Source organism: Saimiri boliviensis, chromosome 14 (assembly GCF_048565385.1).
Source record: "Saimiri boliviensis isolate mSaiBol1 chromosome 14, mSaiBol1.pri, whole genome shotgun sequence".
Classification (NCBI taxonomy): domain Eukaryota; kingdom Metazoa; phylum Chordata; class Mammalia; order Primates; family Cebidae; genus Saimiri; species Saimiri boliviensis.
Genome location: NC_133462.1, coordinates 36662139 through 36681036, shown reverse-complemented (window position 1 = coordinate 36681036; position 18898 = coordinate 36662139). Strand labels below are relative to the sequence as shown.

At 53.4% G+C, this 18898-nt stretch overlaps 1 protein-coding gene across 1 annotated transcript; it reads right to left on the bottom strand.

The window, feature by feature from the left end:
• Positions 1-4258: 4258 nt before the first annotated feature.
• Positions 4259-18264, bottom strand: CDC37 (cell division cycle 37, HSP90 cochaperone). Its single transcript, XM_039466238.2, has 8 exons — positions 18056-18264; positions 9015-9290; positions 8532-8640; positions 8324-8439; positions 8120-8242; positions 6357-6539; positions 6185-6256; positions 4259-4832 (listed from the first exon to the last, which is right to left on the bottom strand). The coding sequence occupies exons 1-8, from the start codon at positions 18155-18157 to the stop codon at positions 4677-4679; spliced, it is 1137 nt and encodes a 378-aa protein (XP_039322172.1). The 5' UTR covers positions 18158-18264; the 3' UTR covers positions 4259-4676.
• Between the last annotated feature and the right edge of the window lie 634 nt (positions 18265-18898).

Genomic DNA, 18898 nt, shown 5'->3' with positions numbered 1-18898 from the left:
GTCTCTTGGCTGTAATTTGAGCTACTCAGGAGATTGCCGCAGAAGAATCACTTGAGCCTAGAAGTTAGAGGCTGCAGTGAGCTGTGATTGTGCCACTGCACTCCAGCCTGGGTGACAGAGGGAGATCCCATCTTAAAAAAAAAAAAAAAGCCTAGGGAAGGTGGCTCAGGCCTGTAATTCCAGCACTTTGGGAGGCCAAGGCAGGAGGATCCCTTGAGCCCAGGAGCTTGAGACCAGCCTGGGCAACATAGTAAGACCATGTCTCTACAAAAGTTAACCATTAGCTAGGTGTGGCGGCATTCACCTGTAGTCCCAGATGCTCAAAGGCTGAGATGGGAGGGCAACCCAAGTCTGAGAGGTGGAGGTTTCAGTGATCCCACCACTGCACGCCAGCCTAGGCAACAGAATGAGAGATTGTTTGGAAAAAAAAAATGGAGGAGGGGAATGGATAAGAATATATACAATTTTCGGCCGGGTGCGGTGGCTCAAGCCTGTAATCCCAGCGCTTTGGGAGGCCGAGACGGGTGGATCACAAGGTCAAGAGATCGAGACCATCCTGGTCAACATGGTGAAACCCCGTCTCTACTAAAAATACAAAACATTAGCTGGGCATGGTGGTGCGTGCCTGTAATCCCAACTACTCAGGAGGCTGAGGCAGGAGAATTGCCTGAACCCAGGAGGCGGAGGTTGTGGTGAGCCGAGATCGCGCCATTGCACTCCAGCCTGGGTAACAAGAGCGAAACTCCATCTCGGAAAAAAAAAAAAAAAAAAAGAATATATACAATTTTCCAAAACGAAACTTTGAAAGGAGTGGCAGGGAACTGGGTGGGCGGATGGGCAGGGAGGATGATGAGTTTGTGCCACTCCACCTCCTGATAAAATCTGATACCTTGATCCCTGTGTCTCTACCAGGACCAGTGCCAGTGCTAAGGTGAGGTACAAAAGTAAAAAGGGTGCCAGGAACTTCAATAACCAGCTGCTGCACACGGTGGCTCACCCCTGTAATCCCAGCACTTTGGGAGGCTAAAGCAGGCAGATCACTTGAGGTCAGGAGTTTGAGACCAGCCTGGCCAACATGGTGAAACCCGTCTCTACAAAAAATACAAAAATTAGCTAGATATGGTGGGCAGGTGCCTGTAATCCCAGCTACTTGGGAGGCTGAGGTAGGAGAATCGCTTGAACCCAGGAAGCAGAGGTTGAAGTGAGCCCGAGATCACACCACTGCACTCCAGCCTGGGTGATGGACGTCTCATAAAAGACAAACAAAACCTTCAATAACCAGGAATGTAATATTTTGGAAAAACTGAAATTAACACCAAAATGTCTATGATGAACAAAAATTTAAATGTTAACTTGGCAGGGCACACTTTGGGAGGCCAAGGCTGGCAGACTGCTTGAGCTCAGTTCAAATCCAGCATGAGCAACATGGAGAGACCCCTGATTCTTAAAAAATAAAATAAAAAGATCTTGGATGATGTGTGAGGCTCATTCAAGGCTCCAGGAGTCCCCTTACAGCCCCCAACCTGCCATTCTCACTGAATGTACAAAGCACGAAGGAAAGTTACTAGATTTGAAGCTCACTCCTGCCCCCTGGTGGTGATCGGCTTGGGCACAACAGCTTTCCAGGGGTTTTTATCCACTGTTTTTGCAAATGTTTCCAGAAAGTCCCCTTTCTGGTGCTGTGGATGTTGCAAGAAAAGGTCCGTGCTCTTGTAGCACCCACAGTACATGGGAGGTGACAATACACAGGTCGGTACAAAGCAGGGCATGTGAGGCAGGTTTGGTGACCGAGCATGAGGGCAATTCAAGTAGATCAAGGAGGGCCTCAGAGAAGTGGCATTGATCTGTGGTCTGAGTGACAAGCAGTCCCCTCAAAGGTGATGTCCCCCAGGAGAGGTGGGCAGAAGTATCTACTGGATCTGAGATATTTCGTGTCTTTTTTTTTTTTTTTTTTTAATACAGAGTCTCTTGTCACCCAGGCTGGAGTGCAGTAGCACAATGTTGGCTCACTGCAACCTCTGCCTCCCGGGTCCAAGCAATTCTCCCGCCTCAGCCTCCCGAGTCGCTGGGGCTGCAGGCGCGTGCCACCATGTCTGGCTAATTTTTTGCATTTTTAGTAGAGACGGGGTTTCACCGTGTTAGCCACAGTGGTCTCCATTTCCTGACCTTGTGATCATCCCACCTTAGCTTCCCAAAGTGCTGGGATTACAGGCGTGAGCCACCACCACGCCCAGCCAATATGTCTTAAACTGATGTGTACCTGGGTGTTTATTGTACTTTGATTGTAGCTCACTGCAGCCTCGACCTTCCAGACTCAAGCAATCCTTCTGCCTCAGCCTCCCAAGTAACTGTAACTAGAGGTGTGCCCCTGTTCGCCCAGCGTTGCACTTTTTTTTTGAGATGGAGACTCTGTCACCTACACTGGAGCGCAGTGGTGTGATCTTGGCTCACTGCAACCTCCACATCCTGGGTTCAATCAATTCTCCTGCCTCAGCTTCCTGAGTAGCTGGGACTACAGGCACGTGTCACCATGCCTAGCTAATTTTTGTGTTCTTAGTACAGACTGGGTTTCACCACGGTAGCCAGGCTGGTCTTGAATTCCCAAGCTCAAGCGATCCTCCCATCTTGGCCTCTCAAAGTGTTGGGATTACAGGCATGAGCCACTGCACCTGGCCATGCACTCTTATTTAAGCCTTTTCCTATGGCAGAAATAAAATTTGTGACTTTTTTTTTTTTTTGGAGATGGAGTTTCGCTCTTGTTGCCCAGGCTGGAGTGCAATGGCACAATCTCGGCTCACCGCAACCTTTGCCTCCTGGGTTCAGGCAATTCTCCTGCCTCAGCCTCCTGAGTAGCTGGGATTACAGGCACACGCCACCATGCCCAGCTAATTTTTAGTATTTTTAGTAGAGACGGGGTGTCACCATGTTGACCAGGATGGTCTCGATCTCTTGACCTCGTGATCCACCTGCCTCAGCCTCCCAAAGTGCTGGGATTACAGGCTTGAGCCACCGCGCCCGGCCAAATTTGTGACTTTTGCAGAGGGACACCAAGTGCCAAGGTCCACATTCAAAGGATCTGAGTGCCAGGTGCTTGTTGTCTGAACTATTACCTCACTTTTCCCCTCACTACAGCCTGAGGAGGATACTAGTGTGATGATGTTAGCCATCACTAACAGCAGGGACATTGAGGCTCAGTACATCACCCAAGGCCGCACCAAGAAAAGAAATTTCAAGTGCTCAAGGGCCAGTATTGGGTTGGGGACAACAGGGCAGGGAGGTTAACAGGCAGATGGTGCTGGGGCCTGGCCAGCTGCAGGGAGGACTTTGGCTTCTGTTCCTAGGGAGGGGAGTCCTGTGAGGCTTTTGAGCAGAGGTGGGACCTGGCCTGACCCCTGTGTTCACAGGTGCCCTCTGGCTGCTGCCTGTTGGGAGGGCTGGCTTGGAGAGGGCAATGGGAAAGAGGCTGGGGCAGGTATTAGAGCCAGAGGGGATGGGGATCTGGAGGCCATGGAGATAAAAGGCAGCAGTCAGAATCAAGATCTGTTTGTGGGGGGCCAGGGGCAGTGGCTCACACTTGTAATCCCAGCGTTTTGGGAGGCCAAGGTGAGTAGATCACCTGATGTCAGGAGACCAATATGGTGAAACCCCATCTCTGCCAAAATACAAACATTAGCTAGGTGTGGTGGCAGGCACCTGTAATTCCAGCTACTCGGGAGGTTGAGGCAGGGTAATCACTTGAACTCGGGAGGCGGAGGTTGTAGTGATCAGAGATCACACCACTGCACTCCAGCCTGGGCAACAGCTAGACTGTCTCAACAAAAAAGTTTGGGGGCAGCACTGGCCATAGGGCAGAGAGATGTAGCCCAGAATGCTGCCGCAAATGGTGGTAGGAAGCTGGAAGGGGGCGGCAGGGGACAAAGGTGGGTGTGGGCAGGCAAAATCCGCAAAACCCTAGAAAATGTGACTGGGTTTACAGATCACTACTGCCCTCTGGCGGTGATCAGCTTGGGCAACCCTGCGTTCTGCAGGTCCAAAGTGGGATAGGGGATGGATGGGTGAGAACTGAAGGTTGTGGGCTTCTGAGGCCTCTGGAGGAAGATTGTTCCAAGCGGTGGAACAGCATGTGCAAGGCAAGTACCCACCATGGCTGGAGGGCAAAGGACTTGAGTACCAAAACTCAGCTTCCAATATTCCACCAGGTTTCCCTCCCACCCACAAGAGATGGGCTGCCTGAACAGCCCTCACACAGCAGCCCAGAGAGCATCTGAAATCCTTTATTGGAACATCACTGCTGTTTGCCAAATAAAAGACACAGACAGCAGACAAACAGTGAAAACAGAGCTCAGTGACCAGAGCTGGCCCCTTGGCTGGGGACCCTCCCCTACTACCTGATGGACCAGCCTGGCGACCTCTGCCCCTCCCCGGACCCCTGGGCCTTTGGCATAATGCTGATGGGGGGCTGCAGGCAGTGAGGCCCCTAGACTCAAAGCAGAGACTTGAATGGGCACTGGAGAGTGGGGACAGTGGGGAGGGTGAGGAGGGTTGGGTAGGCCCCCCAGGCTGGGCCGAGCAGCGCAAGTGGAGGAGGCCAGGAGTAGGGGAGATGGCATCTATCTGTTTGCTGAAAAGGGGCGCATAGGGGCCTGCAAGCAGATGGTGGTGGCAGCTGGGGCAGGTCACACGCTGACATCCTTCTCATCGCCCGTCTTGGGAACAGCTTCCAGCATCGGGTCCCTGGGACCCGCCTCCTCTCCCTCCTTGGCCTCGCTGGCCTTAGAGTTCGGGACCCAGAGGCCGGAGTCAATGCAACGCTGCATGTGGTACTTTGCGTCCTGCAAGGAGAAGAGCAGGCAGGTGAGGCAGGGCTGCCACCCGGTGGCCTCCCTGTTGTCCCCTGCACATCCCCAAGCTGGCTTCCTGCTCATTTTATTTTACTAATTTATTTATTTAGAGACGGAGTCATGCTCTGTCTCCCAGATTGGAATGTAGTGGTGTGATCTCGGCTCACTGCAACCTCTGCCTTCCAGGTTCAAGCAATTCTCCTGCCCCAGCCTCCCAAGTAGTTGGGATTACAGGCGCCTGTCATCACGCCTGGCTAATTTTTGTACTTTTAGTAGAGATAGGGTTTTGCCACGTTGGCCAGGCTGCTCTCGAACTCCTGACCTCAGGTGATCTGCCCGCCTCAGCATCCCAAAGTGCTGCCCAGCTGGCACTTTAAATTTTATTTAACTTTAATTTAAATTTAGATAGTGCAATCTAGAAAAAAAGCCAGCAAATTTTTTTGGTAAAGGGACAGACTAAATAGTTCTGTTTCCGCGAGCCATATGGTCTCCGTCACGACTCAACTCTGCTGCGGTAGAGCAAGATCGGTTGTAGGTGATAGGGAAACAATTGAGTGTGGCTGCTTTGTTCCAATAAAACTTTATTATAAAAGATAGGCGGTGAGTCCGCAAGCTGCGGTTTGCAGGACCTGGTCTAGATGGCTATGCCTATAGAAGCTTCTGGAACCTCAGGTCCAGTCCTGCAACTAGGCCCATTTTACAGATGAGAAAACCAGTGTGGCCAACCAGTGAGCCAAGTGGTAGGAACAGAGTTGAAGTGTGTCCTACTTAGATTCAAACTCTATTACCACTTCCAAAAATACAGCCAGTGAGACCCTGTCTCTATAAAAACATATTTTTTAAAAAATTAGCCAGATGTCATGGTATCAGCCTATAATCCCAGCTACTTGGGGAGGCTGAAGTGGGAGGATCACTTGAGCTTGGGAGGTCAAAGTTGCAGCCAGGGTAAGAGAGGAAGACCCTGTCTCTCAAAAACAAGCAGTCAAAATCCAATTAACATCAGCATTTACCAGTCCCTGCCATATGCTCAGCTCCCTTCCCAAAACATTCTGTGGGCTGATATTGAGAGATAACATGGTTTGGATAAGGAAACTGAGGCTGGACGCCATCACAGTTAACAGTGACTGTCTGTCAGGGACATGCGCTGAAAGCTCAGCAATCATCTGCTGGATGTTGGGAAACAGTAGGTGCTCAATAAATGTGGGCGTATGCCAAGGTGACACGACCCCCCGACTCCTTGGAGAAGCCTCGGAGGAGCACTTTCACCAGCCGGCTTCAGAGACGCAGGGCTGGGGGAAGACACATGGCCTGCTGCAAAGGCATGGAAGGCAAGGGTTACTCACGGTGGGGTCCATTTTGCTGATGGCATCTTGCAGCATCTGCACATCCTTCACATCGAAGCACTTCTGGAGTTCCTGGGGGTGCACAGGAGCTGGGGTCAGGGGCTGGGTCCCTGTGGCCCTCGGGGTCTCGCTCAGAGCCCTCCTGCTGCCCGCCTGGCCCGGGGAACCGCACCTCGGGGAGGGACTCGTAGACCTCAACAGGGTCCAGGCCCCCAGGGCCAAGTCGCTTCTTGCGCTCCTCCTCCTCGTACTCCTTCATGGCCTTCTCAATGCGAAGCTTGGCACGGCCCCGCACACGCTCCTTGAAGGCTTCCAGCTCGTCGTTGAAGCCTTCCATGTACTGGCGATCGGCTGTCTATGGGGGTTGGGCAGTGCTCACTGGACCCAGCCCAATACTCAGAAGGGACTGGGGAGCCCAGGACCCTCCAGCTGCAGCTCCTCAGAGGCGTCCCAAGTCTGTTCCTGACCTACATGAGGGGATCCCTAAGGCTTGGGCTCCCCCAGCCAGGGACCTCATCTGGCATTTGCTAAAGACCACCTGCTTAGGAGCCCTGCTCCACCGCAGATGTGCGACACTCACGTCCTCAGTGTCCCTGCATAGGTGCCTCTAACTTAACATAGCCACCTCCCAGCCTCCCAGTGTCCCTCTAGCCTGCCTCGTCCTTGGTCTCCCCAATCTCAGTAAGAGTAGCCCTGTTCCTGCAGGTGCGCAGGTTAAAAACTCTAGAGGCTGGCAGGTGCCTGTAACCCCAGCTACTTGGAAGGTGGAGGCATGAGAATCCCTTGAACCGGGGAGGCAGAGGTTGCACTGAGCTGAGATCGAGCAATTGCATTCCAGCCTGGGTGACAGGGCAAGATTTTTTTTTTTTTTTTTTTTTTTTTTTTTGAGACAGAGTTTCGCTCTTATTACCCAGGCTGGAGTGCAATGGCGCGATCTCGGCTCACCGCAACCTCCGCCTCCTGGGTTCAGGCAATTCTCCTGCCTCAGCCTCCTGAGTAGCTGGGATTACAGGCATGTGCCGCCATGCCCAGCTAATTTTTTGTATTTTTAGTAGAGACGGGGTTTCACCATGTTGACCAGGATGGTCTCGAGCTCTTGACCTCGTGATCCACCTGCCTCGGCCTCCCAAAGTGCTGGGATTACAGGCTTGAGCCACCGCGCCCGGCGACAGAGCAAGATTTTATCTCAAAAAAAAAAAAAAAAAACCTCAAAACCCTAGAGACACCCATATTACCCCCATATCCACATGGGGACCTTCAGCACATCCTATTGCCCCCACTTTTTTTTTTTTTTTTTTTTGAGACGGAGTTTTGCTCTTGTTGCTCAGGCTGGAGTGCAGTGGCGCAATCTCAGCTCACTGCAACTTCTGCCTCCCAGGTTCAAGCGATTCTCCTGCCTCAGCCTCCTGAATAGCTGGGATTACAGGCATACACTACCATGCCCAGCTAATTTTGTATTTTTAGTAGAGACGTGGTTTTTCCATGCTGGTCAGGCTGGTTGCGAACTCCCAAGCTCAGGTGACCTGCTCGCCTCGGCCTCTCAAAGTGCTGGGATGACAAGCATGAGCCACTGTGCCCAGTCTCCATTTTTTTTTTTTTTTTTTTTTTTAATGCGGTTTTGCTCTGTCAACCAGGCTGGAATGCAGTTGCACACCATACCTCACAAACTCCTGAGCTCAAGTGGTCCTCTGCCTCAGGCTCCCAAATAGCCGAGACTACAGCACTCAGCCACCAAGCCTGGCCTGACGTCCACTTTTAAACTCTGGCAGGATTGGCCCACCTCTTCCCCCTCCCTGCCCCCACCATCTCCTAACTAGGATGCTGTGATTGGAGGGGTTTGAGTCCCTGTGGACAGGAGTCAGCCTTGCCCAGAGCACTGTGGACTGGTCCCCTGAGGAGGGGGCCTGTAGTCACCTGGCAGCTCAGGGCCCCTACCTTAATCTTAGTGAAGAACTGCCGGAAGCAAGCCCGGGGGTCCACCTTTAGGCTCTTGGCCAGCTCCAGTATAAACTGCATGACGATTGTCTGGTGGGCCACCTGCTCCATGAGCGCACATTTCTGCCAGGGACAACAGGCAGTGTCACCAAGTGGCGGCGTGTGGCAGCACCTTTTCACAGCCCTGGGGAAAGCTCCACTCACCTCCTCCACCTCTAGGTCGATGCACCAGATGACCAGGTAATTGGCCGTCTCCTCACACACCAGGTGGACATTGTCCGACAGGTACTTTTGACTGTCATCCCAGCGGCGGAGCATGCCTGTGGGAAGATGCTGGCAAGGTGCTGGAGGGCCCTGGAGACAAAGGGCCTGCCCTGACCTGGCTCCCCCATAACCCACACGCCCCACTCACCAAAGTGCTTGATCTGTTTCTCATACTTTTCCACGAAGGTCTTGTGTTTCTGCTCCCTCACCTCCTCTGAGTCCTCCTCTGCCTTCTCAGGCTTGGTATTGACCATGCTCTGTGGTAGGGTGAGAAGGGGAGTGGGCTGGGGCAAGGCTGCGGAGCGCCTCGAGCGCGGCCGGGCGGGCCGTGGCCGCAGCGCCCATCCCATCCACGGCGGAGGTGGTGACGAAGCCATGAGCATCAAGGTGGCGGGAGCGTGGGCATGGGCCTTGGGGCAGATCAGAGGAGGGGACCGGTGGGGTGTTTCATCCGCCCGGCCCCCCAAGCCTGTCCCCCCTCCCCACGTGGCCCCTGTCCATCCCCCAACCCCCACACCATTTAATTTCACCACGGGGGTCCTCCCCTGACTTGGCATTGGGTGCGCATGCGTCCTGGCTGCACGCTCGCTGGCTGCGCACGCGCACTTCCCGCCCCGCTCGCCCCGCACACCTTGCTGAAGCCATCTTTGCTGAGCGTGTCCACGTTCCAGGGCATACTCTTCTCCTTCTTACGCATCTCCTCCAGCTTCTGCTCCCAGCTTCGCTCCTCCTTGCGCAGCTGCTGCGCTTCAGCCTGCAGCCGCTCCAGCTCTGCCTTGCCACCCTCGGCCACCTCCAGCTCCTTCAGCTTCCTCTGGCACTCGGCCACCTTGCGCTTGCACTCGCGGCAGCCCCTGTCCAGTTCCTCCTTCTCCTTCTGGAACTGCTCCATGCGTTCCACCCGGGCCTGTGGGCAGGAACGGCCTGTCACTCTGGGGAGCGGCCTGTTTCTTACCCCCAGCCCCATACTCAACCCCTGCACCTGAGATAGCCCCAGGAAAAAATCTGTATCCACCTCCAGTGCCCTGGTCTCCCAACTTCCGTCCTTGCCCCAACAGGTGCCAGTGCACACCCAAGTGGGTCAGGTTCCTCCATCCTCTGCTGAGAACCCTGGCGGCTCCCATTTCACTCAGAGCAGAGCCCAAGTCATCACAACAGCCTATGTGGGCCTGCACAATCTACCCTGTCACTTCTCCTTCCATCCACACTGGCCCCTCACTTTTCTCATCTTTTCTTGAGCCTTTTTTTTTTTTTTTTTTTTGAGACGGAGTTTCGCTCTTGTTACCCAGGCTGGAGTGCAATGGCGCGATCTCAGCTCACCGCAACCTCCGCCTCCTGGGTTCAAGCAATTCTCCTGCCTCAGCCTCCTGAGTAGCTGGGATTACAGGCACACGCCACCATGCCCAGCTAATTTTTTTTGTATTTTTAGTAGAGACGGGGTTTCACCATGTTGACCAGGATGGTCTCGATCTCTTGACCTTGTGATCCACCCGCCTCGGCCTCCCAAAGTGCTGGGATTACAGGCTTGAGCCACCGCGCCTGGCGAGCCCTTTTTTTAAAGATAGGGTCTTGCTCTGTCATCCAGGTTGGAGTGCAGTGGCCGGAAGATGACTCACTGCAGCCTCGACCTCCCTCGGCTCAGGTGATTCTCCCACCTCAGCCTCCTGAGTAGCTGGGACTACAGGTATGCACCACCACGCACAGCTAATTTTTGTATTTTCAGTAAAGATGGGGTTTCACCACGTTGCCCAGCCTGGTCTTGAAGTCCTGGATTCAAGCAATCCTTCCTCCTTGGCCTCCCAAAGTGCTGGGACTACAGGCAGGAGCCACTGCATTCTGCGGAGCCAACTTCTTTCTTGAACCTTAAGGCCTTCCCACTGATTGTTCCTGCTACCTGGAGTGCTTTTCCCTCAGATCCCGCCGCAGCTGACTCCATGGCACCCGAGCCGTCTGGGCTCCATGTTGCCTTAGCGAGAACCCCTTCCCCAACCACCTTCCTGATGATGGCAACCTCCCCCGACCCCTGCCTGGCATTCCCTGCCTCCTCAGCACCAACCACCGCTAACATCATATGACAATTGTTTATCATGTTCCGCGTACTGCCTCCAAGCCCTGCTCTATACATGTGAGAATGTGTTCACCACTTTGTCCCCAGAGCCAGGAACTTGGCCTGGTGCAAAGCAGGGACTCAGCAGATGCTTGTTTTTTTGTTTGGTTTTGTTTGAACAACGTCTCGTCGTCATGCAGACTAGAGTGCAGGGTGCAACCACGGCTCAGTACAGCCTCGAGCTCCTAGGCTCAAGCAATCCTCCTGCCTCAACCTCCCAAGTAAGTGGGACTACAGGTGCACACCACCCTGCCTGGCTAATTTTTTATTTTTTGTAGAGATGGCGTTTTGCCATGTGGCCCAGGCTGGTCTCAAACTCCTGTGCTCAAGCCATCCACCTGCCTCGGCTTCCCAAAGTGCTGAAATTATAGGTGTGAGCCACTGTGCCTGGCCAAGAAATGCTTGTTGAGTGAATAAGTAATGAGAGGCCCAGTGGAGGCCTAAACACTGTCTCCAGCTGTCAGCCTTCCCCTCTGACCTGGAGCTGCCCTCACTCACACTTGGTCCCCTTCCCTGCTCCTCACCCCCATCAAGCTGCTTCTGCCTGGTGTCCCTGCAGGCATCTCTAACTCCATGTCCAAAACCAAACTGGCCATGTGACCTCAAGTGATCCACCCACCTGGGCCTCCCAAAGTGTTGGGATTACAGGCATCACCGGGCCCCCTTCTAGATGTTTATTTGGTCCACCCATAGCCTTGCCCCAGGATCACTGTCAAGGACCCCTTGGCTTTATCTCCAGCCCAGCATGCCCTGCTGATCCCCAGCTTGGTGTCCAACTGCTTGCTGCGTACCCCAAACCCAGGCACCTCCTCTTTCTGCTGATAATAGTGCCTCACTCCCTTTCTCGCTCAGACCTCCACCTGGCCCCACTGGATTGTTCAGGCCTCTCTTGAGACCCCTGCATGCTCCACCATCATCTCTCCTGACTCTCAGTGGGGCCTGTTCTATCCAGAGCCACTAATCAAACCCTGAAATGTGCCCCCACCTCCGATCACTGTCCTTCCCCAATCCAGGTACAGCTGCCGCCAGAGAGACCTGTGAAGCCCTCCCCACGACCACGCCCTGGGGGGTTCTGAATTCAGATGGGACTCCTGATCCCCGCATCCTGGTCCTGGGTCCCAGGCAGATGCTGGCCCTCATGGTTCCCCGAAAGCCCAGGCTCTGTCTTGCCTCTTGGCCTCTGTGGTCCCCTTACCTGCTTTGCACCCAAACCTCAACTTTGACAGAACCTTCCCCAAATGCCCCCTGGCTGGGGCACCACTGATCCCCCAAAGGACCAACTGTGACCATCTGGTGATATGGTGAGGGTTCTGGAGGAGAGCCTTGGGGCACCAGCCCTGGGATCCTAGCCAACAGCCACCATGTACTGGCTCAGTGTCCCTGGGCCATCTCCTAACCTTCTGGAACCTCAGTTTCCTCATCTGTCAAACACAGTCAACAATGCTGACGGCACAAGCTTGTATCGGAAGAAACAAAGGAGATCATTAAAGTCAAATGTCCAGAGCCATTCGGGCCCTGGGCATGCACCCTTCCCGTGCTGGCCAGTATTATTACCATCTGTGCAAAGAGACAATCTCTCTCTCTCTGTGTCTCTCTCCTCTCTCTCTCTCTCTCTCTCTGGGGACTATTCTGGGGCTTAAAAAAGGAAATGTCCTGCCAGGCGCGGTGGCTCAAGCCTGTAATCCCAGCACTTTGGGAGGCCGAGGCGGGTGGATCACAAGGTCGAGGGATCGAGACCATCCTGGTCAACATGGTGAAACCCCGTCTCTACTAAAAATACAAAAAATTAGCTGGGCATGGTGGTGCGTGCTTGTAATCCCAGCTACTCAGGAGGCTGAGGCAGGAGAATTGCCTGAACCCAGGAGGCAGAGGTTGCAGTGAGCCGAGATCGCGCCATTGCACTCCAGCCTGGGTACCAAGAGCGAAACTCCGTCTCAAAAAAAAAGAAAAAGAAAAAAAAAAGAAAAATTGAAGGTGAACCCCCATTTGTTGCCTTGAAAAAAAAAAAAAGCGGCCAGGCGTGATGGCTCACGCCTGTAATCCAAACACTTTGGAGGCCAAGGCGGGTGGATCAACTGAGGTTGGGAGTTCAAGACCAGCCTGACCAACACGGTGAAACCCCATCTTAAAAAAAAAAAAAAAGGCCTACATGACTGGGAGTGGTGGCTCACACCTATAATCCCAGGACTTAGGGAGGCCGAGGCAAGTGGATCACCTAACATCAGAAGTTTGAAACCAGCTTGGTCAACATGGTGAAACCCCATCTCTACTAAAAATACGAAAATTAGCTGAGCATGGTGGCGGGTGCCTACAATCCCAGCTACTCCAGCTGCTGAGGCAGGAGAATTGTTTGAACCAGAGAAGCAGAAGTAGCAGTGAGCCAAGATCACACTACTGCACTCCAGCCTGGGTGACAGAGTGAGACCCTGTCTCAAAAAAAAAAAAAAAAAAAAGCTACACCTCATGAGATAAGAAAGAGCACCTGCAGGCTGGGCACAGTGGCACATGCCTCTAATCCCAGGACTTGGGAGGCTGAGGTGGGAAGACCTCTTGAGCTCAGGAATTTGAGACCAGCCTGGGCAACATATGGAGACTCCATCTCTTTTTTTTTTTTTTTTTTTTTTTTTAAGATGGAGTTTCACTCTTGTTACCCAGGCTAGAGTGCAATGGCGCGATCTCGGCTCACCACAACCTCCGCCTCCTGGGTTCAGGCAATTCTCCTGCCTCAGCCTCCTAAATAGCTGGGATTACAGGCATGCGCCACCATGCCCAGCTAATTTTTTGTATTTTTTGTAGAGACGGGGTTTCACCATGTTGACCAGGATGGTCTCGATCTCTTGACCTCATGATCCACCTGCCTCGGCCTCCCAAAGTGGTGAGACTCCATCTCTTAAAAAAAAAAAAAAAAAGTTGCTCGATGCAATGGCTCATGCCTGTAATACCAGCACTGTGGGAGGCCAAGGCGGGCAGATCACAAGGTCTAGGGATCAAGATCATCCTAGCCAACATGGTGAAACCCTGTCTCTACTAAAAATACAAAAATTAGCTGGGTGTGGTGGCATACGCCAGTAATCCCAGCTACTCGGGAGGCTGAGGCAGGATAATCGCTTGAACCCAGGAGGTGGAGGTTGCAGTGAGCTGAGATTGCACCACTGAACTCCAACCTGGTGACAGAGCAAGACTGTCTCAAAAACAAAACAAAACAAACCCACAAAAATTAGCGAGGCATGGTGGCGTGTGCCTGTATTCCCAGCTACTTGGTAGGCTAAGGCAGGAGAATTGCTTGAATCCGGGAGGCGAAGGTTGTGGTCAGCCAAGATGGCACCACTATACTTCAGCCTGGGCAACAGAGCAAGACTCTATCTCAAAAAAAGAGCAGCTTGTGGCCTCTGCACCTCCATTTCTCCACAATGGGCCTTTGTCACCCTGGAGCCTGCCTGCCACCCTGCAAGCCACTGCTGGGCAGCCACCACTCTCCCCAATGTCCTCTGAGCAGCCGCCAGGAAGGCCACAGCTAAAAAAGGCCTCTTGGAGTTGGTGAGGGCGGCAGCCTGCCCAGCCTGGCTTTACACCTCCCATCCGGGAGAGGCTGTGGCAGGCTGGGCAGGGGAGAAGCCAGCTCAGTAAGCAGGGCCCACAGGTGTCACTACCCTCCTGCCTTACAGTTAGGGAAACTGAGGCTCACAGAATCTCAATGTCATACAACTCATTAGAAGAAAACACTGGGCCGGGCGCGGTGGCTCAAGCCTATAATCCCAGCACTTTGGGAGGCCGAGGCAGGTGGATCACAAGGTCAAGAGATCGAGACCATCCTGGTCAACATGGTGAAACCCCGTCTCTACTAAAAATACAAAAAAAAAAAAAAAAAAAAGAAGAAAAAAACACTAACAGCAGCTGTCTCTGGGCAGGAGAGTCAGCTAGCTGGGGCTGGGGAAAAGGACTCATTTGTCCCCTTCTGGAACCTTTGGAATTTTTTTTTTTTTTTTTTTTGAGACGGAGTTTCACTCTTGTTACCCAGGCTCGAGTGCAATGGCACGATCTCGGCTCACCGCAGCCTCCGCCTCCTGAGTTCAGGCAATTCTCCTGCCTCAGCCTCCTGAGTAAATGGGATTATAGGCACACGCCACATGCCCAGCTAATTTTTTGTATTTTTAGTAGAGACGGGGTTTCACCATGTTGACCAGGATGGTCTCGATCTCTTGACCTCGTGATCCACCTGCCTCGGCCTCCCAAAGTGCTGGGATTACAGGCTTGAGCCACCGTGGAATTTTTTTTAAGAGACAAGGTCTTAGGCCAGGCTTGGTGGCTCACACCTATAATCCCAGCACTTTGTGAGGCTGAGGCGGGTGGGACTGCCTGAGCTCAGGAATTTGAAACCAGCCTGGGCAACATGATGAAACCCTGTCTCTACCAAAACGTACAAAAATTAGCTGGGCAGGGTGCTGTGCACCTGTGGTCCCAGCTACTCGGGAGGCAGAGGTAGGAGGATCACTTGAGCCTGGGAAGTGGAAGTTGCAGTTAGCCAAGATGGCGCCACTGCACTCCAGCCTGGGTGACGCAGCAAGACCCTGTCTTGGGGGGCGGAAAATTGGGAAAAAAAAGACAAGGCCTTGCTATGTTGCTCAGGATGGACTCGAACTGCTGGGTTCAAGTGATCCTTCTGCCTCAGCCTCCTGAGTAGCTGGGACTATAGGCATGCAACACCACAGTGGACTACAAAACTTTTTTAATGACAAGCTAGAATTATCTGATGATGATAATAGCTACTGCCCCAAAAGTATTACAAATATTAAATGAATAAGGTAACCCTTACAACAACCCTGTAAAGTGGACATCATTCAGATCTCAGGTGGGGAAACTGAGGCACAGTGATCAAACAATTCCCTGGCAGTCACCAGCATGTGAGTGACACAGACAGAGCCAAAATTTGAACGTAGTCAGCCCTGTGCTCAGAACCATAACGATCTCTCCTTCCCCTCCACAATGCTTCCTTCCAGACCTGCCCCAAGTTTTCCTGAACCAGTCTTAATTCTTTCTTAACAAAGATCTCACAAGAGGTGGGGCCATATTATCCCAGGTTTCACATGGGCTCAAAGGGGTTTCTTTTGAGTCTTGCCACATCAAAGAAATAAGCAGCAAGGGGCAGGGCTAGGATTGGAGCACAAGCTTGCCTGTCCTTGAACCTGTGCTGGAGACGCTGAAGCCCCCTGCCTCCTTTACGCACTACTACAGCCACCAGGTTCTCAGCGGCAGGACAGGGAAAGCTCTGTGCCAGAGGCAGGAGGGTGTGGCAGGTACACTACGCTGCAGGAGGGGGCCCTCCCACCCCACAAGACCAAACCATTCTCCACAGTAGTAAAGATTAACCTCTTTATGTGACAGAAATAGGTCTTCCCAAGAATAGTCTTTGGAGCTTTGCAGAAGTTTTAAATATTTCATAATAAAATGTTACACACGGCAAGAAATAGAAGCGCTAGAACTTTCTTCCCACACTCCAGTGGCTCGCTTGGCAGGTACACTACCCAGGAGACTCAGGATTTAAGGAATAGGTCTGGAGGTGGGACTGGGAGCCAGATGAAGAAATAATGTCGTATTCTGGTGTATTCTGGAAGGATGGAGAAGGGACCTTCTAGTTGTTTCTGGATAGATGATGGGGAGTTGGCCTATGGGAGGATGGGAGATCCTCACTACAAGGTTCTGAGAGGTATGTGCCTCTAGTTTAAGAGTACAACATGGGGCCAGGCGCGGTGGCTCAAGCCTGTAATCCCAGCACTTTGGGAGGCCGAGGCGGGTGGATCACGAGGTCGAGAGATCGAGACCATCCCAGTCAACATAGTGAAACCCCGTCTCTACTAAAAATACAAAAAATTAGCTGGGCATGGTGGCGCGTGCCTGTAATCCCAGCTACTCAGGAGGTTGAGGCGGGAGAATTGCCCGAACAGGAGGCGGAGGTTGCGGTGAGCCGAGATCGTGCCATTGCACTCCAGCCTGGGTAACAAGAGCGAAACTCCGTCTCAAAAAAAAAAAAAAAAAAAAAAAAAAAAAAAAAAAGAGTACAACATGGCTGGGCGCGGTGGCTCACGCCTGTCATCCCAGTACTTTGGAAGGCCAAGGCAGGTGGATCACCTGAGGTAGGGAGTTCAAGATCAGCCTGACCAACATAGAGAAACCCTGTCTCTACTAAAAATACAAAATGAGCCTCTCGTGGTGGCGCATGCCTGTAATCCCAGCTACTCAAGAGACTAGGGCAGGAGAATCGCTTGAACCCGGGAGGTGGAGGATGCAGTGAGCCAAGATAGCGCCATTGCTCTCCAGCCTGGGTGACAAGAGAGAAACTTGGTCTCAAAAAAAAAAGTACGACAGACACTGGTAAGTGGATGCAGGCGCTCTGATTTGGAGGAGCAAGAGGTTAAACCTTTAAGTCTTAGTCACCTCACTGGCTTGTGAGCACTGAAGGGGTGGCAGGATATGCATCACCCAGGGATTCTGGGGTCTGGATTTGGGGGTTCTGTTGTGGGCAGACAGAAGGGTTAGTGAATTTAGAATCAGACCAGGAGACTCCCTGGATAAGAGCAGGGACAATTTAGATAGCAGAGAGTAGCTCATCAGGCTGGAGACACAAGGTGGGGTGGGTTTGGAATCCTGGGCTTGAGTTAGGGGAAAGTTTCCAATGCTGGTGAAGCTCATGCAGGAAGCCAGTCTGGGAGGTGGGTGGTGACAGAGTCGGCAATACCAAGTAGGGGCAGGGGCTCTGGCTGGACCGGAAGCCACGTGGGCAGGATTTCCTGGTATAATGGGAAATGCCTTTACCAGAGGCCAAAGGAGAGGCTGGAATGTGAGGCTCCATCGGGGTGAAGCTGGTAGTTAGATCCAGAGGGGAACCAGGTTCCAAAACCCAAGTCCTAGGTGAGACTAAGGACCCTGAGGGGGCAAGGGTCTACACTCTAGGAAGGGGGTCCTGGGTGTGGGCAGGAGTCCCAGGCCAGGAACAAGAATATCAGGGTAGCACAGAGTTCCTTGTTCTGTTTAGAAAAGGAGTGGTGACTTCGGATCTGAATGGGAACCTGGGATCAAGATCCCAGAAAGTAGATCCCAGGACAGACCAAAGTATTGGGGTTCCAAACTATAGGGGCGGGGGAGGGGGCGATGGGAGTTTCCAGATTGGAAATGGATACCCGAATAGGATCAGGATCATCCAGAAGAATTTGGGGTCCAAACCTCGAGGCAGAGTTCTGAGTGTAAACGTTAGGTCCCAGACAGAATTAGGGAGATTCCCCCAAGACTGGTGTGGGGGAGTCTAGACTATGAAGAACTTCTATGGGGTGAATAGGGAATCCCACGAAAAAATCGGAGCGTGGGGGTGAGGGGTGGTGGAGATCCCGGGCAGGGACTCAGGGTCCCCGTGGTACTGGGGTCCCGGAGTTTAATCGAGGCTTCGAAAGTCCAGGCTGTGGGGGACAGAATCCTAGGTGTGAACAGCGGGGTCCCTGGGCAGTATCGGGGATCACAACTCGGGATCACAACTTCCCCCGGAGTGGGGAAAGGGATGGGCGCGCGCGCCTTACCTGGTGCCGCCAACGGAAGAGGCTAGCCGTGTCGATGTTGGGGTGCGTCTCATCTTCATCATCAGACACCTCAATGTGGTCCCACACGCTGTAGTCCACCATCTTGCCTCGGCGGCCCAGCCCGCTCCGGCTCGGGTGGCGGCGGTGGCGGCGGCAGCGCTGAAGACTCGGTGAGCGGAGCCCCGCCCCTTCCGCTTCCGCCCGACTGCGGTAAAACCCCGCCCTCTCGTGACTTCACATCCTTAGTAACCGCGGCAGCGGCACTGGCTACCGAGCCTGCCTTAAAGGGCCCTGCGCAAGTGTTCCTGACCCCTGGAGTTCCCGCAGAGACTACCTCTTTGGGCGCCGGGTCTCAGCTAGGCCTCCTCGGGGGGTGCATACGTGTGGATGCTACAACTCCAAGTCCCCCTCATCTCCCGCCGCCCCGCGGTGGGCGTTTGGGGCGGCAGCGAGGGGACGGTTGATGAGGCAGAGAGGACTGTCCCCTCAGACACGCCGCAGTGACGTCTGCAAGGGGTAGGGACATCGGGGAAGGCTCTCCCCCTGCCCTTCGTAAACGGGGACCTAAACCTGCGCTTGAGATGGGCGCTTGATGACTCTGACTTTCTCAGTTCGAGGAGGACTGACCTGCCCTGGGGGTGTGGAAATCGAGGGCTGTATGGCCCTCCCCTTGCGGGGTTAAACGTGGAGTGGAGATTGTGGCCCTGCCTTGGGAGCTGGGGTTTCCCTGCCTCTGACAACAGCCTTCTCGTCCTCCAGCTCCTGCCATTCGCAGCGAGGACTCGCGCGCGCGCGCGCGCACAAACACACACACACACACACACACACACACACAATCACCGG